The sequence below is a fragment of the Rhinolophus hipposideros genome (assembly GCF_964194185.1).
Source record: "Rhinolophus hipposideros genome assembly, chromosome: 24".
Classification (NCBI taxonomy): domain Eukaryota; kingdom Metazoa; phylum Chordata; class Mammalia; order Chiroptera; family Rhinolophidae; genus Rhinolophus; species Rhinolophus hipposideros.
Window position 1 is genome coordinate 15,617,891 of NC_138070.1, and position 21,430 is coordinate 15,639,320.

Here is a 21,430-nt window from a genome sequence, read left to right on the forward strand (position 1 = left end):
GGGGAGCATTCCAGGTAGAAGACACAGCAAAAGCAGGGACAGAGTGTGGGGACCTGGTCTAGCACCTGTAAGTCCTGGTGGTTGGAATGTCCCATGGGTGGCGGGTGGTTATGGGGTGGGGGTCAGACCATGAAACTGGGCCACATCACAGGGGCTCTGATAGTCATGTTAGGTGTTTGAACTCCATCCTGAAGGTCTGGAGTTCAAAGAACATTTCAAAGAACATTTTCACGATGGGATGTGTGGGTGACAGCACCCGAGGAGTTATTTCCTCTTGGAGGGGGGAGGTGTTGCTAGGGAACTTTGAAGGCCCCTTAAAAGCTCACAAAAGCCCATAACTGCCCCTTCCACCCCTAAGGCCATTCGCTGATGTGCCATCCCCATGTGTCCTGCTCAGAAACATGACCCTTCTCCCCGCGTTCTTAATGAAAGTTGCTCCATTTCCACCAAATGCCAGAGACTGTGGAGCCCTCCCTTTATGCCTTGGTTTACCTCCATGTATTAGCTCATATTTTTCGAGCCCCCAAGAGGCAGTTGGATGGCGTGGTTACGAGTGAGGGCTCAGGAGCCCGGCACAGCCAGCTCTGTCCTGACCAACTAGGGGTCTGTCGTTTGGGTGAGTGTCTGCAGGCTGGTGCTCCAGTTTCCTTATCTGCAATCTAGAAAGATCAGCACGTGCCTCTCCGAGCTGCCGAGGGTTCTGTGGGTTAACCTGTGCTGGGCACGTGGTAAGCGCTATCTGGGTAATGATTATTATTAGGGTGACTATTACTATTACTTGTAGTGGGTGATGTGTTGACTGGGAAGAGAAATATATAGGGTGATGCCCGAATTGATCCCCGGTGTCTGTGGGGAAGCCCTAGAGCCCGCTTCTAAGCTAGAGATTTGTTCTGAGTTTCCCTTAATGACTGAGCAGCTTTGGGGGCAGGTACCACGGGACTGGAGTCTGAAGCCACAGCTTAATCTCCTTGACAAATAAACCGCAACCCGCCAGCTGCCTCTGCAGTTAGGTGGGCCTTCCTTCCCCCTGTTGATTCATTTTCTCTTCTCCCTTTTTGTCCCCCATTTTTTTCGTTGTCTCTTTTAGTTCCTTAGGGCTACGGGGCTTCCCTTTTGCTGGGGGTCTGCATAGGTTCCCTTTGGCCATGGCCTGCAGGCGTGGTTGGGGTCCAGGTCTTCTCTGGCCTTTGATCTGTACCCCACTGGCTGTTGAACTTGACCTTCCTGCTCCTCTGACCCCTGGGGGCCTGGGGGTGGGGGATTGAGCTGGATGGTGCCTGTGGGACAGAGGACAGTGCTGTAGTTATGAGCCAGAACCAGGGACTCAGGCTGCCCAGGCTACACTCCCTCTGCGACTTATTAGCTATGATTTGAGCAAATTGCTCCACTGCCCAGTGCTTCTGTTTTCAGTTCTGTGAAAAGGAAATAACAAAAATACCCCCTCATAAGGCATTTGATGAGTTTAAAGAAGTTGGCATATGCCAACAGCTCCGCACGTGCCTATCCCTGGCATTTGATGAATATCAGCTATTTCTCATAGCAGGGCTTCTAAGAAACAGATCCTTTTATGGTTAAATTGAAAAGTAGAGGAGGAGATTGAAGGGGCATGGTTTGTTCTCTGCAGGAAAGATGGTCTGGGGAGTTTTGAGATTCCTTGAGTATAAGAGCCAAGGGCAGGGTTGGGCCAAGGCATGGGTGCCCCACATGCGGTTTTCTTATCGCCCAACTCGACAGGGAGGTCCTTGAGAGCAGGGTCTGGCACACAGGAGGTGCTCACATAATGAATGACAAGTGACAGCGATAGTCCTGGATCACACGTGTTTGGTATTTAATGTCCATCCAATCCCCGTTACCCACTGTTCCGCCAAACGGCCAATGATGCCGGTACTCCGGATATGTTATTTGTTTGACTCGACGCAAATGTACAGAAAATTCACTCATTGTTGTCCCTTCTCTCTGGCAGACCCTGGAGCCATTGTCCCTAAGTAGAAAGAGGGTTTCTGATAATTTGGCCAAGTGGTAGATTCATAGGAGGTTCCAGAATAATTTCTAGATAACTGGTCCTTGGGTAAGGACCCTTCTGGTTTTGCAACCCCGGTTCTCCCCCTTATTAGATTGGTTTTTATTTCCATTCACTTCAGCTCTGGGCACGGCGTCCACCCCTCACATCTATAAATAGAGTCCTTGGGCCCCTAAATGTGGGAAGAGAGAGGGATTTGTGGGAGCAGGGGAAGGTCAGGGGCTACTTGCCTCTGTGAAGAACACCTGTCATTTCCCCAATTTGAAAAGGCTAATTGTCCGTTGGGCTCCAGACCTGGATTCTGTGGAACTCAAAATTAATGCATTAAATTAATTTTGTGCTCCCTTTGCTCAGGCCGATTAGCATGAATTAAATTTTACACTAATTGGCTAAGGCGGAGCGAACATAGCCCTGGTGTTTGGGATCAATGCTGATCTCAGGGACGGGGAGCGAGGCGCATGGTCTGGGGCACCCCTGGATTACACGGGCCCGTGTGTGGTGCCTACTGCAGACGATCGCTTCTCTAGCTCCAATGTGTCTGTCGGCCCAGGAGCAAATGTAGCCCATCGAAAGCCAAGTGTCAGGCCAGCATGAGGAGGCCATAGATGCTAGCAATTCTATAGCAGGAATTCTTAAACTCTGTTGTACTTAAGAATCACCCTGGAACGCGTTGAAATTCAGGTCCCTTGGGTCCCACTGAAGAGATTATGGTTTGGGGGGATAGCAGAATCCCGGAATTTGCATCTTAACAACCATCCCAGGTCATGGCAATGCACATGTTAAAGACAGCACGTTAAAGACAACAGTGTCAGGAGTAGCAGAAGGAAGCCCCCCCCCACCAAAGACATCCAGGTGCACCCTGGGAGAGCCCCGCCTTTGTGAACAGCTGGTCGTTGCTTAGATCTGACAGGTCTGTGTTCAAGACCCGGCCCGCCACTTCCTTGCTGTGTGACTTCAGAACACTCCCCTGAGCCTCGTTGTTTGGTTAGTTTGTTTCTATGGAAATGGTCACTGTGGCCTGAGCAGTCACTGGTGGGTCAACAAGACGGGCAGAGGATGGGCTAAAGGAGGAGAAATGGTGGTGAGCATGCAAGGTGCAGGCTCAGTTACTCAGTAGCTCAGTTACTATGTTTTTGGACTATTTAAAAAAGATATTTATTGTTTTGTGTTTTTCTGATGACAAAAGGGGTTTTAAAAGTCAGCAGTACAGAAATGCATCACAAGGAAATTGGGTTCTCCTGTGACCCCATCTCTCCAGAGGGAGGGGGAACCTATGAAGAGGTTGGGAGTGTCTTTGTCTGTGCAAGCACAAGCAACAATGGGAACAGGCCAAAATTCCATTCTGCAACTTTGCTGTTTTCCCCCTTGGTACTACACGGTCTGACAATTAAGTTCACGAACTCATCCTAGACAAAGTGCTACATACCTCATTGCTGAATATCAGCACAGTCACCTTTGAAGGACTCCCCTTGGGAAGCTATGCACCGATGCCAGTACCTAGTCCACCCTTCAAAGCAATTTTGGAACTCTTTATCTGGAATGACCATCAGAGCTGTCGTCGTATTTCGCTTGATGTCCTGAATGTCATCAAAATGTCTTCCTTTCAATATTTTCTTTATCTTCAGGTAAAGAAAGAAGTCATTGGGGGGCAGATCAGGTGAGTAGGGAGGGTGTTCCAAAACAATTATTTGTTTACTGGCTAAAAACTCCCTCACAGACAGTGCTGTGTGGGCTGATGCATTGTCGTGATGCAAGAGCCATGAATTGTTGGCGAAAAGTTCAGGTCGTCTAACTTTTTCACGCAGCCTTTTCAGCAAATAGTAAACTTGGTTAACTGTCCAGTTGGTACAAATTCATAATGAATAATCCCTCTGATATCAGAAAACGTTAACAACATCGTTACAACAAGTTCTCAAACTTAATTGTCAGACCTTGTATGTCTTGGGGATATTTTCATGTTGGAACATAGATCGGCATCCTTCTTCTTCACGGAGCAGCTGAATGATATTTGAGGCAGTATCAGTGGGTCCCACCCTGGCAGGGCCACTTGGCGTCTGTGTGATAACCCTGCATAGTTGCCCCCTCAGTGTGACACCAAGGGTCTGATGGGAGAATGAGGTGAGGTATTTTGTTTGTTTGTTTGTCTGTTAATTTTTATTGGGGAACAGCATGTTTCTCCAAGGCCCATCAGCTCCCAGTCGTTGTTCTTCAATCTAGTTGTGGAGGGCGCAGCTCAGCTCCAAGTCCAGTTGCCGTTTTCAATCTTTAGTTGCAGGGGGCACAGCCCACCAGCCCATGCGGGAATCAAACCAGCAACCCTGTTGTTCAGAGCCCGCGCTCTAGCCAACTGAGCCATCCGGCCACTCCTAGAGTGAGGTGTTTTGACGTCTTCACGCGCCACATTTATGGTGTCGATATCAGAATCGGAATGACAGGAGGACAACAGGCATCACCTAATTCAACATATTTTACAACGCAAGTGACCAAAGCCCCAGCGAGGAAAAGACTTGTCCAAGGTCACACAATTATGTTCGTTGTTGTGTCTGGACTTGAACCCTATACCTTGCCTCTATTTTTTTCCTTCTCTGCCTCTTGACTTGCATAATTGGTAGCCTCAGTTTCATGAGCGACCCTTCTTCTATACAAGGTTGTTTCTGAGACTCTTGGTCGTGAACAGTCCACTCATGTGTTTCTCTCCTCAGTTTCTTTAGCATGTCCTTGAACTTGGAAAGCTGCGTTTTGAAGCAGTAATCCCACAGAAACCCTGATCCCTTTGGCATCTGTAGTTGGTCAGTTAAATGGAGTGGGAGAAGTCAGGGCAAGTGGGAATTCATTAAAAAATAGACATTTTTATTTTTACCTTTAAACATGTCTACTTGAACACCCTGAGGCAGGACCAACGCCTTTTGAGGATGAGGACCTGACTCCACACCCACTTCTTTCCTTCTTAAACCACACCCCCTAATACGTGACTGTATGATTTCCGGTTTTGATTTCTTTAAAGCAGAGCAAATGGCAAAGTAATCCGAATGCCAAAACCTAATTTTTCACTTCTAGTTTTTATCGTTTTGCACCTATGCCGATCTGACAGAAGTTTTAAAAAGCCACTCACGTTTGTTATTCCTTCCAAAGCATTCAACCTAGTTTTCATGGCAAATCTTTGTTCAGTCATATTTTATAGGTTTTGTGTAATAGCTCATTGAGTAGGTAATTAAGGTAAATATGCAGCAGGTATCAACGGGGAGGGGCACACACACAATTGATACATAGCGTGCGTGGCTATCACTTGGGAGAGGCAGACGGACCACGGGGAAACAGAGAGGTTTCCTGACTGGAGCGTTCTATGTGGCTGGCATCTGTGAGTGTGTCTTATGAGGGAGCCTGTTAGTTGGTCCAGAGAGCTGGCTCTCTGAAGGATGGCTAAGAAGAGTTTCTGCTGCAATAACGGGTTTTGCATTGAGCACTTACTATGTGCCAGGCACTGGACTAAGCTTTATGAGGATCATCTCACTTAATTCTCAAAACACTTCTGTAAGTGACCCCCTGACCTCTGAAGCTGAGAAACCTGAGAATCACACAGGCAGGCATCCTGCCTGGTTCAAAGTCACACAGCTGGCGAGTGTTGGGCCAAGAATTCGAACACACGAAACATCAATGCAATTCTGAGGTCCATGCTCTTAACCAGGTCATTACATTGAAGGGTCGCCTTGCCATGAGAGCCAGTGATTTGTTCCAAGGTGATCCCTTGGGGTATGTGTGTAGGGGGAGAAGGGTTAGTGGCCCCAACAAGTGACACTGCTTTAACTCTCCCCATTCCAGTTTGCTGATTTGACCGCAGAGCTCGCCGATGAACGCTTCAAAGGAGACGTGGCCTGCCAGGTGCTGGAAAGTGAGCGGGCAGAGCGGCTGCAGGCCTTCCGGGAGGTCCAGGAGCTGACGGTGAGTGGTCCAGGGGGATAGGGGGTGGTGAACAGGCTGTTGGGGAGTGCTTGGGCCTGTTCCCCTGTGCTCACATCTGGGATGGGTAAGTCTAAGCAAGAGGCCTTGGTGTACCTACTCCCCTGCTCAAGGTCCTGGAGGACATTTGGGTCTTGACAAAGACGTGCCCTTGGCCTTGGAGGTCCCCCGGATGAGGACTGTCTGTGTTGGGAGACACCGTGGGTGAGATGGCCAGCCCAGGCTTCTGTCTAGCTGCAGTTCGAAACCTCGAGGCTTTTCTTCCAGAGCAAGTATGAGCAAGTCCAGAAGAAACTGGGAGAAGTAGAAAAGCAGTTGGAAGAAGCCCAGCAGAAAATTCACTTGAATGACTTGGAAAGGACTCAAACTGGAGGAGGTGAGCAGATTGGAACCCTTGGGGTGACATGCTGGTGGCCAAAGCTCGCCTTTTGTTTCATTCATTCATCCATGCATCCATTCACGCCTAGGAAGCACTTACCTTGCAGCAGACACTGCCTTAGGGGTTGAGGCTTTGGCAGAGCACACAAGCACCCTCTTGGAGCTTAGAGTCTAAAGGAGTCTAAAGGGCAAATGATTAAACAGGTAATTCAACCACCTCCCAAATAACAAGTAATCACTGTGACAGGTGCTGTTTAGTAAGAATGCAAAGAATGGTCAAAACAATAGGGACTCTATGGGGAAGGCGCCTTTATAGTTACAGGAATAGTTTTAATATAAATGTTGTGGAAGGCAGTTTAGTGGTTCCACGTGGAATCTATACAATTGCATGCCTGGATTTAAATCTAGATTCTGGCTCTTAGCAGACGAGTGGTTTGGGGCATAGAAATTGCGCCTGGGTCTCTCCATCTTTCAAGTGGATGTCGTCATATGATCAACAGAAAGTGTTTAGCTGTGTGTATGGCACAGAGTGCTGGGTAGCTGTTAGTTACTTCCTCATCATTACTACCACTACTAAGAGTGGGATCGTCATCCATGCTTATAACCCGAGGAGCAGAAACTACTACTGTTCCCATTTAAAAGTAGCATCAAGCACGCAGCAGTTATTGAATAACTGGGGAGAAGGTGACAACTGCCCAAGGACAGATGTGCTCAGCAGAGCCTGGACTTTCTGCTGGTACCCATCTTATCCAGTTGCCTGGAGACTCACATATCATGGTTGGATGGGCATGATGACATCTTTGTCAACGCCTGTCCCCAGTCTAAATGAGTCAGGTGAAAGGATGCCCAGTGTGTCAGCTTTTCTAAAATGTTGACATCATGCCTTCAGTGACCCCAGAGAATGTATGCCCTAGAAATACCAGGGACACTCAGAGGAACGGAGGTCAGGAGGTGGTGGAAAGAGCCAAGGCACATTTGCTTTCTACTCCATTCTTGTTCTCCTCTCCTCCTGGCTACCCCCATGGCAAGCATTTCCCTGGCAGGTTAACATGGAGGAATCTGAAATTCTCTGATCGGGAGACTCCACAAGGTAGGGTCCACCCAGGGGTGTGGGAAAGGTATTTGCATAGAACTAGCAGTAGGGACAGGGCCGTTTTCCCCAGAGGAGCCTGGGCTCCAGTTTCATCCTGACTATGATTTATGTTCACGTGATACTCCCGAGTTTGTTTTCCTGTAGAAAGTTATGGAACTTGAAGGAAAGGGGAGATGTGCACAGCTGTTGAACACATTCACCACCAGTTCTGGGTACTGATTTCCAGGAAGCCAACCCACAAATGTGTTTCATTATGAAAGTAATACATACTCATTAGAGACATTTTCTAAAATAGAAGAAAGTTGGAAGAAGCAATAAAACACTTTAATCACACCACTGTAAGGCCACTCAAACCTCTCCCATGGATCGAGCTAGAGCACAAATTATTAAAAATGTCTGTGTTTTTGCTCTATGCATGGTTAAGTGTTTAAAGAGAACCTTTTATGTTGTGTATCCTGCACTGAACTGGACCCTCTGGGGTCTCCAGAAGAACTTGGTCCCTACTCAAGACACTTGCCATATAAATGGGGAGGTCCAATAAACCCAGGAAAAATGTGATGGGCTGAGCTGTACATACTGATTAAGAACGGCACCCATGAGGAGGGAGGTTGGCCATGGAAATCAGCCTTGAAGAATGGAGAGGTTTCCTCATCTGCTCATGTTACCCATTCGTACCACTTAACTCTGTAGCACAGCACAGCACACAGGGCATATAGCTCCACTACACAAATGCTTTCTACTTCCTCTTCCTTTTGCAGGCTATACTGTTTGCTACTTGAGATTTCGTTGGTTTCTCCCCAGGGAGGAGACAGGATTCATTTCCCACTGTGATATTATTTACCTTGGTGGAAACTGGAACGAATTCTCACTCCGTACAATTATGTCATTCTTCTGTTTGGGTTAGTTGTGTGGGAATCCCTACTGGGGTCATCTCCTGCAAGACCCCAGTGCTACCACCCATCCATCCATCCATCCATCCATCCATCCATCCATCCACCCGTCCGTCCGTCCGTCCATCCACCCATCCATCCATCCATCCGTCCGTCCGTCCGTCCGTCCGTCCATCCATCCACCCGTCCATCCATCCACCCATCCATCCATCCATCCGTCCATCCATCCATCCACCCATCCATCCATCCACCCATCCATCCATCCATCCGTCCGTTCATCCATCCATCCATCCACCCGTCCGTCCATCCACCCATCCATCCATCCATCCATCCATCCATCCATCCATCCATCCATCCATCCATCCACCCGTCCGTCCATCCATCCACCCGTCCATCCATCCACCCATCCACCCATCCATCCATCCATCCATCCGTCCGTCTGTCCGTCCGTCCGTCCGTCCGTTCGTCCGTCCATCCATCCATCCATCCACCCGTCCATCCATCCACCCATCCATCCATCCACCCATCCGTCCATCCATCCATCCATCCACCCATCCATCCATCCACCCATCCATCCATCCACCCATCCGTCCATCCATCCACCCATCCATCCATCCATCCATCTGTCTGTCCATCCATCCATCCATCCACCCATCCGTCCATCCACCCATCCATCCATCCATCCATCCATCCACCCATCCGTCCATCCACCCATCCATTCATCCATCCATCCATCCATCCATCCGTCCGTCCATCCATCCATCCACCCATCCATCCACCCATCCATCCATCCATCCATCCATCCATCCACCCATCCACCCATCCATTCATCCATCCATCCATCCGTCCGTCCGTCCGTCCATCCATCCATACATCCATCCATCCACCCACCCATCCATCCACCCACCCGTCCATCCATCCACCCATCCACCCATCCATCCATCCACCCATCCATCCATCCATCCGTCCATCCGTCCGTCCGTCCGTCCACCCATCCATCCATCCACCCATCCATCCGTCCATCCATCCACTCATCTGTCTGTCCACCTGCCCTACCATCCATTTATCTATCAGTTTATCAGTTCTCACGTCCACCCATCCACCCATCCAATGACAGTAATGGAACATTTATGATATGTTAGGCATTGTAGTAAGTCTTGGGGACACAAAGTGAACAAAAATATGTTTGCTGCCCTGTGCGTGTGAGTCCTCTTCTGGATTTTCATAAGCTTCCCTTCTGAGAGCCCCAGTCATGCTTGGCATTAGCTGTCTTTTTACATGTTTATCTCCCCCACTAGATTTTCCTGGAGATAGAATGTTTTCTTATTCATTACCCTTTGTGCCTGATGTGCAGTAGTGTGCTCAGTAAGTGTTTGGATGGATGGAAGGTAGATGGAAGAATGGATGATGAATGAATGATGGATGGATGGATGGATGGATGGATGGATGGATGGATGGATGGAAAGATGGATGTGGGGTGGACGGATGGATGGAGAGATGATGGTTGCATGGAAAGATGTATTGTTTGGATGATCTCTATTTTAAGCTGTTCACTTATGGAATGTTTTTCATAGGTCTAGTAGTATATGAGATATTATACAAATGGTCAAAAAAAAAAGGAAAGAAATCATAATCTGGTCTAGCCTATTCCGTTCAGCCAGTTTTCGTCAACCAGCAAATAATTTTTTTTCAGATCTTTACCAAATCAAGGAATTGTTCTGTTTTCTGATGGAGACATCTTGTGACCAATGTCTCTTGTCACTAAGCATTCAGTAGAAAATTGAATTATTATCTGTTGATTTATTTGTTAATTCAGCCAACAGTCACTGATTAATATTCAGTGGCCCAATGTGGTTGGCCAGTAGGATGATTTCAATTGGTGAATTTGTATCGACATGGGGAAACTTCTGTGTGTAGGGAACTCTTCTAGAGGGTATTGAGGATCCACAAATGACTAAAACATCTCTGCCCTCAAGGATTTATTTTTTAAAGAAGGGTATGTGTACACTTGTGGAGAAGTTGAACAGTATAAAACAACTGAGCTTAGCATAGTGAGCAGTCAATCCCTTTAGACAAGAGGAGGTGGTCAGGACAGGCTACCTGAAGAAAGTTTTATTTTTAATTATTAAGTTTGGACTTCAAGCAGGATTTCCTAACCTGAAGTCCAAGGTCAAGCCTCAGGAACTCTATGAATATTGTGACATTGTGTAAGTAGAGGAGAACCACCCTCCTTCACCCAGCCTTCTTCCTGGTCTCTCTAACTTTGGTAAACAGCAGATGAGTGGCAGATGCGCTTGGACTGCGCTCAGATGGAGAATGAGTTTCTCAGAAATCGGCTACAGCAAGTTGAGGAGAGGTTGAACTCCGAGCTGATGTCCAGGAAAGAGCTGGAGCAGCAGGTAAGAGGAAGTAGAGAATCTGCATCACAAAAGCGTCAGAGATTGGGCAGGTGCCCGTTCTCACCTCCACTATTGAAGGTGCTGACTGAACCTGGGGAGGGAGGAAAAGGGCACCCACCATTTCACGTTTTCCATCTCCCTGTTATTACAAAGGCTGGCCACTGTGGGATATGAAAACTATTTCCTCTACCTGCAAGTGTTGTGCTCTGGGGAAGAAGACTCGGTGGTATAAAGAACATGAACATAAACTCAGGCTAGCTGAGTTCCGGGGCCATTTCTGCTTTGACCTTGCAGAAATCACTTTACATTTTGGGCCTCCGATTTCTCATCTATAAAGCGATTATAATAGGCTCTTAAAGTAGTCAAATTTTATCCATTCCATTGCCTCTCTTCTAACCTTCCACCTCCCTTTCTCATCTGGACCAGAGCATACCTGGTCTCCTTGCCTCCAGCCTCTCCCCTCAACCACGGGCCAAACTGCAGCCAAAGGATCTTTGAGAGTCTCTTTCAGAGTCTTCTGTTATCGCAAGTTATGTTGACTCGTGGTGGATCATTTCCTTGTGTGTTTTGTGCATTTTGATTGTGAGTTCATCTTCCACTTGTTCCTCTATTCCTACCACAGTAGGCTCAGGTGGTCTGCATTGTGGAACGACCCTTTTTTTCCTCCCGACTCTCATGGTAAATGTTTTGGTGTGTTTAGCTATTTATTTTTTATTTTTTATTGTGAGTTGATCTTATTTTTTTTAACCTCATTGATTTTAATGGGAGTCTTTACAGGTCTGTGGATGTGTGTGTTCCTCTAGAAGAAGCACTTTTGCACTTCGTTCTGCAACAGCCCCTGAGAGTACGCTAAATTCTCAGTTTCAGAATTTTGCAACATATGCAAAGTGTCAAGCTCTAAACCCATATGAGGCACAGACCTGGGATTTTGATTTCTGATGGAGATAGATGTTTTCTACCCATCTAGAGCCAGAGTGCCAGCAAGATTTCTTACCCTCCAGGCCAGTGGGTGGAACTTTTATTGTCCCTTCTCACTGAGGTGCAGCTCTTTGAGGGTTCTGCCTTAATGCAAGGGTCTTCGTTCCATTTCCCCACTTTGCCCCAAGGCGTTGGCTCCTGTCTCTGACCAGGCATTCAAATACAGCTGCTATCCTTAGGGATATTTCTGGACCTGTCAGTGGATTCTCTTCTCCCCTACACTGCGTGCCATCATGTCAGCATCTACCATTATTGCTCTGGTATTGTGTCCTCTGCATTTGCAATATTCTGAGATCTCCCTTTCTTTCTTGAAAGTGCAGCTCGACATTACAAATATAATGCCATCTTATCTAGTGTTTCTAGAGGAATGGAGTGATGATTTAGCCAACTATCTCTAGGCTACACTCTAATCAGTGGTAGGCTGGTAAACCAGCTCTCTGAAAACAGACAGACAGACAGTCCCCTACCCCATGCATAGCATTTGCCAATTGCCAATTTCCATGCTGAAGATAGTCCCAACCATGAGCAGTGTGAAGTTAATATTGTATTGTCAATGAATGTAGGATTGGAAGGAGGTGTGCAGAATCAGCTCTCATAGTCAGTAGAAGCCAGCTCCAGATTCCAGTGTGAGTCCAAACACACTCGGTTGTTTCAAGTTCACAGCAAAATTGAGAAGAGGGTACAGAGATTTCTCATATACCCCCTGCCCCTACTATCAGCATCCCTCTGTTTGTTACAATGGACGAACCTTTGTACAATGGATGAACCCACACGGACACATCATTATTTCCCAAAGTCCAGAGTTTACATCAGGGTTCACTCTTGGGATTGTGCATTCTATGGATTTGGACAACCGTAAAACGACAGGTATCCACCATTATAGTATCATACAGAACAGTTTCACTGCCCCAGATGTCCCCTGTGTTCCCCCATTTATTCCTCCCCCTTAACCCCTGGCTACCACTGACCTTTTTCCTGTCTCCATAGTTTAGCCTTTTCCAGAATATCACACTGTTGGAATCATACAGTAGGTAGCCTTTTCAGATTGGCTTCTTCCACTTAGTCATATGCATTTAAGGTTCCTTCATGGCTTGATAGCGAATTTCTTTGTAGCGTTGAATGATATTCCATTGTCTGGAGGGACCGCAGTTTATTTACTCCTTCACCTGCTGAAGGCCATCTTGGTGGTGTCCATATTTTGGCAATTAGGAATAAAGCTGCAATACGCATCTGTACTCAGGTTTTTATATGGACAGAAGTTTTGTGCCCCTTGGGGTAAATACCAAGGAGAACAATTGCTGGATTGTATGGTAAGAGTAGGTTTGGTTTTGTAGTAAGAAACCCCCAAGCTGTCATCCAAAGTGTCTGTACCATTTTCATTCCCACCAGCAGTGAATGAGAGTTCCTGTGGCTCCACATCCTCACCAGCATTTGGTGGTGTCGGTGTTCCGGATTTCAGCCCTTCGTCGGTGTGTGATGGTATCTCCCTGTGGTTTTAATTTACATTACTCTGATGACATATCACGTGAAGCGTCTTTTCACAGGCTTATTTGCCATCTGTCTTCTGTGGTGAGATATCTGTTCAGGTCTTTGCCCCAATGTTTAATGAAGTTGGGTTTCTAATTGTTGAGTTTTACGAGTTCTTTGTATATTTTGGATAACAGTCCTTTATCACACATCTTTTGCAAGTATTTTCTCTCAATCTGTGTCTTGTCTCTTCAGTCTCTTGATAGTGTCTTTTGCAGAGCAGAAATTCTTTATTTTAATCAAGTCCAGCTTATCGCTTCTTTCATGGATCTTGCCTTTGGTCTCATCTCCAAAAAGTCATTTCCAAACCCAGTGTCGTCTAGGTCTGCTCCTATGTTGTCTTCTAGAAGTTTTATCGTTTTGCATTTCGTATTTTACATTTTGTGATCCATTTTTAGTTCAGATTTATGAAGCGTGTAAGGTCTGTGTCTAGATTCACTTTTCTTCGCATTTGGATATCTAGTTGTTCCAGCACCATATGTTGAAAGGCTGTCTTTTCCCCATTGTATTGCCTTTGTTCCTTTGTCAAAGATCCAGGTGACTATGTTTAGTGGGTCTATTTCTGGGCTCTCTATTCTGTTACATTGCACTGTTTTCTTTTCCCTCCTTCCAAAATGTGCCTTATTCTTTCTCACCTCGGGGACTTTGCATATGCTGTTTCCTCTCCCTAGAACATTCTTTCTCTCCCCTACCTAGATATCTCCAGCTATCCTTACGATCTCAGCTTAAATGGCATTCCCTCCAGAAAGTTTTCCCTGGCACAGGTTTGCATGAGTGCCCCTGAAATGTTTCTCCAAATATAAGCTTCATCACACTGTATTATAATTACCTGCTTCCTTCTTGGTCTCCCCACTGGAGGAAAGCACCGTGAGAGTAGAGGTCATATTGGTGTGTGCTACTATTCCATACGTCTCCTCACGATGAGAGAAAAAAATCATGAGGTCACCTTGCAGAGGTGGACCAGGGTGAGATCACGTGGAATTTTACAAACAATGGAAACGAGTCTCATCGTCTTCCATGGTGGTGATGGTTTTATTGATTGTGCCCAATGTGGACATTGTATTGTGGTCCTCCATGAGACACCGGGCACTGTAGCTACACAGGACGACGACTGTAGGAAAACAGCCCACTTCTTTAATAACAAATTACAAAGTCAGGTCAGTGTCCCCAAGGAAAGGGAGCAGTCATGCTACATTAAAAAGTAATAACACTGCAACCTTTTCTGAGTAGCCGAATATAAGAAAACATCTCATTCGCCTTCAAATACTGAATTTAGAATTACAGGCTTCATTAACTCAGCATTTTGCTTATTTAAAGCAATGCCTTAATGAGGCCATTTCTTCAAAGCAAGTGTTCTGAGATGTCCTCTCTCCCAAATCTAAACTAGGCCATTTGGGAGGGTGTTTCCTGGAGGAAGATGCGAAAGCCTTTGCTTTCTGTGTGTTTACGGCTGGCTGTGTGCACTCTTGGGTACGTCAGCCGTCTGAAGTGCCACTTATGGCTCTAACCTTTAGAGTCTGTCTCCGGAGTCCGTCTCCGTGTGCCACGTTGGCTGCTTCCTGGCTAATCCTCACATAGCTCCCCGTATTATGCCAGCTGATGGGGACATTTATTATCTAGTCCTCAAGGGGCAGGGCACGGAAGGAATCGGCAGGAGTGTTGACATTTGGATTATTCAACACAATGAAAAGCCATCCCAAGAGATGAATGGGATCATCCCCCCCCATTCCACCCGTCGGCAAACTGAGGCTCAGAGAAGTAGCTTCCTCAAGGTAACACAGGTAAAAAGTGGTCAAGACAGGGTGCTCTGCCTCCAGTGTCTGTTCTCTTCCCAGTATGCTCATCTGGGAAATGGCAGCAGCTTGAAATAAGAAAGAGCCCATCTCAGTGCCAGCAGAGTGGGGTGAGTCATTCTGTTACTCCCACAGCTCGGGGAGCTGCAGAATGCTTACGAGGGGACCAAGAAGATGGCTCACCAACTAAAGAGGAAGTGCCACCATCTGACCTGCGACCTGGAGGACACCCGCTTCCTGCTGGAGAACCAGCAAAGCCGAAACCACGAGCTTGAGAAGAAGCAAAAGAAGTGAGTCATGTCCCGTATCACCACCTGGGTGCCAGGATGGGCTGCATGGGCCGTGGGGTCTTCTGGGGTTTCCGGCTTCTCCTCCTAAACCGCCTCACTTCTGCCAGGGCTCCTCGTCCGTGGGTCTTAACTTCCTTGCTGTGCCCTAATTGTCCGCCCTCCCCTCCCCCACATGCCTTACTGCTGTAAGGTTCTCCCAAGCATCCAGCAAAAGATGATTCTTTTCTGTTACCCAGTCTCAGCTCTGTTACCAACTGACCATGTGACCCTGGGGAACTTCCTTGGCCTCTCTGGGCCTCAACTTCCCCATTGATCAAGTGAGGACTTTGTCACGGTGATTAGGAAGGCAAGTGCTGATGTCAAACCACCCTGTCCAAGTCCCAGCTGGGCCTCTTTCTGAGCCGTGTGACCTTGGACAAGCCATCCCCCACTTCTCAGCCTCAGAGTGTTATCCGTAGGTGGGGGGTGAGCATGTTCCCTTGTGCTGAGGACTAAAAGATACAGTTGTATATCCAGCTGGACTAAATTCTGGTCCCTGGCTATCCGTAGTATGAAATATGGGAAAAGAAAATGAGGAGTCACTTCCATTGTCACTTAGAGTTTAGACTCTTGGATCACGTGAACAATTCTGGCAGGGACCGGACATCGTGCATGAACAAGATGGTGGCCTTGAAGCTGCAGGCTGTCTCCCATGTTTGCATTCCCGTCGGGATGCTGTCACAGCTCGCCAGTGGTGGAGGCTAGACTGGAACCCAGGTCCACTCTCACAGGCTTTCTGAAGCAAAACCTCAGCACCTGCGGTGCTTTAATCCCTGGACACCGTGGCTGTGTCTGAAGCTCTTCAGCTCACTTGGAGAGGGGAAAGGTGTGCAGGGGTCCTATTTTGAGCCAGACAAGTTCCTAATGGAAGCTTCACAGGCAAATAGATCAAACATAGCCTCATTTAGAAGGTCCCAGATAAAAATACAGAAAAAAGTGCGCCAGGATGTGGTTTTGCTGAGGGGGCCTGTTTTCCAAGAGGTGGCAAGCTGAATTATATTTCCATAGGAGTGGCATAGATTTTTAACTTGATCTGCATTTCATGTTGTTTCTCCTCTTTATCCTTCAGCTTTCCTGAGCTGGCTCCTTCATCTGAAAGAAAAATCTTTGGAGGTGGTTAGCATGCGTCCCCAACCCAAATAAGAGAGGTTTATTCTCATCTTATGGATATCTATCTGATTGTTTCCTTTGCAACCTTCTCATGGGTGCTCTGGCTAAACCTTGCCCTTGCTGTGGGGAAAATAGCTTAGTCCCACCCTGGTTATTTCCTGTGTGACCTTGTCAAATGACACCACGTCTCTAGGCCAAAGGAGTCTTTGGACGTACGTGGGCCTCCTAGAACTGAAGAATGGTTTCCTCAGATCCCATCTGTAAATCAAGAGGAATTTACAGATGGAGTCATCCCCCAGTTTTCTGCCAGCTATGATGATTTTGGTCATCTGCAGGTTTCACTCCTGTTCTGAAAAGCCTTATAGAGGGGGTTCAGCTTTCTGATGGCAGCTCTGCTGCTGGAGTTTACTCAGCCGGAAAATTCCACGTCTCTGGTCTTTCCTTCACCTTCTTGGGCAGAATCCCTCGTTTGAAGTACTTAACAACTTCCTCACTGGAAAAATCCCCATTGCTTCATACTTACATTTCCTCCTCTCAAGACTTACACCTGCCCTGCGACGCCCTCTACTCTGCTACCATTTCTTGGCAAAAGTTGATTTCGTTAGTTTCGTTTCGATGCTAATTGCACACAGCAGTCATTATCTTTCTAGGTGGATTCGCATTTCAGCAGTACGCCTGTGAAGGCAGCAGAAGTCTCAGTCTGATGGTGGAAATTCAGGCAGAATGACCACCATGAGGGAGAGATCAAAGCTAACAACACGTCCTACTCTCCTCTCTCTAAATTTCATCAGATTGTACATACAGTTACTTCCTTAGTTTGCTGGGCCCAGAATGGAGGGATCGCTCCACACTGGTAGAGTTCCCTGTCTTGACCTTTGGCTTCCAAGTTCAGAGTGGTCCAGAATGGTTCCATTTGGAGTTGGCTTCTTGTTGCCATGGTTACCTCATGGGTCACAAAGCTCAGTTCCGAGGGCTGATAGAACTCCCAGCCTGCTTCTTTGGGGTAAGGTCTGTGCTGGACTCACTGACTCCCACACTCACCAGAGGCTGGATCCCAGGCCCACTTCTGGGAGGGAGGGGTGAAGGGCATATGCAAATCTGTCTGGCCTCAGTTGGTCGGTCAGTATGTTCCAGAATTTGGGATCTGTAGGAGCCATTCTTTGGCATTAGGTGGCCTGTTAAGTCAAGGACTCCTTTGAAACGTCAGTTACTGCCTGGCTCCCCCTGTTTTCCCCCACCTGTCCCAGGGCATGGGCAGGTAGGTGGGGGACTAGCTAAGATAGTAGAGAACCTTGGCCCAATCCTATTTCCACCATTTTGGAAATGTGGGCTGAATCACTGTACGTCTCTTCTGTAAAATGGATATAATAGCATGTTGCTTGCTGAATTGTTATAAGTACTATGTGGACCCCAGCCCAGAGCTCTTTGGGACTGCTAGGTCATTATTGTCATCACAGTGTTTCTATTCAGAGGCCGCCAATAGTGCCTCTTGAATAATATCACCAACAGCCAATCAGAAAGCTCCTGGGCAGTTGCGACAGTAGGGGTTCCTGCTTGTGACCCATGACAGGCTTTCTCAGGAGTCTGAGGCTCACAACTTCGATCTAGTGTTAAAGGATATTAGATAATTTTGTAACAAGTGAGACTTCTTTTCACCAAGGCGTAAACCCCATGCCCAGTTTGACCATTCTGGTCACACCAAGTTCCCTGGAGCAGTGGGGCCTTTCTATGTGGTCTGAGGGCAAGAGACCAAAGTCACAGCTCACTGAGGCTTGGCAGAGCCACCTCTATTGGTTTCCTCATCTGTGATAGGGATCAAAGGCTGAGACAACTCCACGGAATGATGGAAAGTACAAGAAGTGCTTCTCACCCAGTGCTCACCATCCTGGAGGGGCAGGTGGGCCCCCAATGAGCCATTTCCTAATTCCCTGGACAGTCCTAATAGGACTGTATAGGCTTTGTGTCATCTGCTGGGGAAACAAATGAAGGCAAGACTGAATGTGTAAATGTCCAGCATTGTATCAACAGTTACTGTGCTCTGATATGGGTTGTGAGTGTATAAGACCAACAACATCACGTAGAATATGAAACGTAGCCTATTCCCTTGTTTGTGTGGATGTGTACATTCATCCGTTTGTGATTAACAGATGCCAAACCTGGGCCTTGTAGCGTTAAAGGTTCTTGGCATATATAATGGCACACCAGATAGATTAGCTTTCTCTCTATATATGTTTTTAATTCTTACTCTCTATCTTTATATAGTTTTGTCTACTCTAATTTTTATCACTTTTTAAATATGTATTCAGTATGTTTGCAGAAACTCTATATAAACCTTAAAAGTTGCTCTTTGGTATTCCAGAGTCCTACCCCACATCCACAACCTGACGTAAAAGCATCACGCAAAGCCCTCCATCATTTTGTGTTCTCTCTCTCTCTCCCTCCCTCCCTCCCTCCCTCCCTCCCTCCCTCCCTCCCTCCCTCTCCCTCTCTCCTGTTCTCAGCAAACTTACTGCCTCTGACAGCCCCTGTCCTCCCCTGCCCCAGGTACGCCACCTCCGTGCCCTGACATGTGTTTTGCTTGGACAGGTTTGACATGCAGCTGGCCCAGGCCCTGGGTGAGTCTGTGTTTGAGAAGGGCCTCCGCGAGAAAGTGACCCAGGAGAACACCAGTGTCCGGTGGGAACTGGGCCGGCTGCAGCAACAGCTGAAGGTAAGGGATGGAGGGCACGGAGCCTCTCAGCTCTCGGTTTCTGGGCCTCAGGAAAACCCACCTTGCACCTGCTGTACATGGTGACAGGGAGGGAACACTGGGTGGGTGTGCTGGTCTGCCAGCCAGCTGGAGTCGTGGATCCCAGCGTGCCTTCATAAAACAAACAGTGGATGGCAGCTGGATGATCAGTCCTCCCTAGCTTGATGTATTGAAATTGTTCTGGTCCCCTGCACGAATGCCAAGGTGCCCACCTGGGGGCTGTGAGAGGCTTGCTATAGAGTTAGCTATAGCCCAATCCAGGGGCAGTGCCCTGTCCCATGCAGGTTCTAGTGCAGAGGGGTTTTATTAAAATAGGACACAGGCACCTCAGGTGGCTGCTCCTCTCCCTTCTGTGGCTCCCTATTACCCCTGGGAGAATTTCTAAACCTCTTAGCCTGGCGTGCAGCTCCTTTATGAGCTAGCCCAAAGCTCTTTGCTCCTGGAGGTGACATTCTCACCTGGAGGAGTCATTTCTGGACACTGTCCTCCCTGCTCCATCTCCATCCCAGCCTCAGCAGGTGCACAGCTAGCTTACACATGGGGCAAGCACTCCATGTATGTGCTTTGAGGTCTAACTCTAGGGTCAGTGGCATTGCCCTCCCACCCCTGCCTGTCTGTGCTGTTCCAGAGAGCAGCCCCTGGTGTCCCACAGGGGACACTGTGAGGATCTGCCAGGAGGAGGTGGAGCTGGCATGCACTGCAAACTGGAAAGCACCAAGCCAGTAGGTCACGGAGGTGACCCTGGAGGGGGGTTGTGTCATGTGACTCCAGAGCTCTGCCCTCTTTGTCTCTGTAGCAAAAGGAGCAGGAAACCTCGCAGCTGCAGCAGGAGGTGGAGATGCTACAGGCCCAGAAGCGGGAGCTGCTGGAGGCTCCCTCTCTGGGGGAAAATTGTGTCCCTGTCTTGAAGGAGAAGCTCTGGAAGCTGGAATCCAGTGCCCTGGAGCAACAGAAAATCCAGAACCAGCAGGAAAACACCATCAAGCAGCTGGAGCAGGTAGGAGAGCCTTGTCTGGGGACAATGCCCTGACCCATGCTGGCATCAATGCAGAGGGATGTTATTAAAATGTGAGATGGACACTTACTCAGCTGCTCCTCATCCTGCTGTGGCTCCCTATTACCCCCAAGAACCTCTGAATCCCTGGGTCTGACATTCAGGTCCTTCATGTTTTAGCCCAATCCTACCGTCCTGCAAGCTTCAGTGTCACCTCCTCCGAGAAGCTTGCCCTGATAACCTTCTTGAAAATAGCCCCGCTTCCAGGCCACATTCACTTTCCATCTCCTTAGCTGGTTTGTTCTTCTTCACAGTACATGCCATCCCATTCGCTAGTATTTAACACAAATTTTGCTCAATGCTTCTCTCACCCATCAGGATATAAGTTTCAGGCAGGGCTTTTTTTTTTTGTTGATCTTTCTTATAGAGCCTCCCCAGAACCTAGAATGAGGCCAGGTCCATAATTGCTGCTCAATTAATAACCGCTGACCCAAAATCTGACATTTATTGAGCACTGTCTGTGTACCAGACTCAGCTCCCACCTCTCCCCGTATACCACCTCATGACTCTCCACAAGAATCTAGATGGTGAGATATTGTTAGGATTATCGCCACTTTACAGATGTGGAAACTGAGGCCCAGAGGTGTGGAGAAAGTGGCCAGGTCGGGATTTGGAGCCTGGGCCATGTGACTCCACGGTGCCTGACAACCTACTATGTGCACAGCATTGCGTACACTCTCAAGGAAGATTGGCGTGCTAGTCTTTGGGAAATGCAGAATAACTAAGGGGAGTAAGACAGGAACATCAAATACACTCGTACCGGCACCCTCAATGAACTATCAAATTAATATTTCATTTGTCTACTTGTTTTTTTATATGCCCACCTTGTTCCATAAAGAATTCGAGGCAGCTTATAAGATGTATGCATAACCAAATACCAAAATTATAAATAAAACAATCCTAACCAAAAAGACACAAATTAAAATAGATGCTGGGGGGGGGCAGTGAATTAATATGCAGATATGCAAAACATGTGATCTTACACACTCAATTGTTTTAGCTCTAAGATTCCTAGTGGCCAGAGGGAAAAAGGAAATATGAGTTGCATGCTTTTTTATTCTCCCCAAGAGAAAAACAAGTCAGTTTTTCAAGGGGAAGCAAGGCTTTTCCTGATGCTTAGCTCTAAAGGAATTTCTCATGTGGGATTTCATAT

The 21,430-nt window shown here is 47.5% G+C and overlaps 1 protein-coding gene across 1 annotated transcript in view; it reads left to right on the top strand.

The window, feature by feature from the left end:
- The window catches only part of MYO18B (myosin XVIIIB), a 260,653-nt gene that overhangs the window by 125,421 nt on the left and 113,802 nt on the right, over positions 1–21,430 (top strand). Inside the window, exons 26-31 of the mRNA XM_081037710.1 lie at positions 5,840–5,959; positions 6,245–6,353; positions 10,613–10,737; positions 15,171–15,325; positions 19,061–19,184; positions 20,020–20,220. Coding sequence (XP_080893836.1) covers positions 5,840–5,959; positions 6,245–6,353; positions 10,613–10,737; positions 15,171–15,325; positions 19,061–19,184; positions 20,020–20,220 — 834 coding nt within the window. The remainder of the gene's footprint in view (positions 1–5,839; positions 5,960–6,244; positions 6,354–10,612; positions 10,738–15,170; positions 15,326–19,060; positions 19,185–20,019; positions 20,221–21,430) is intronic.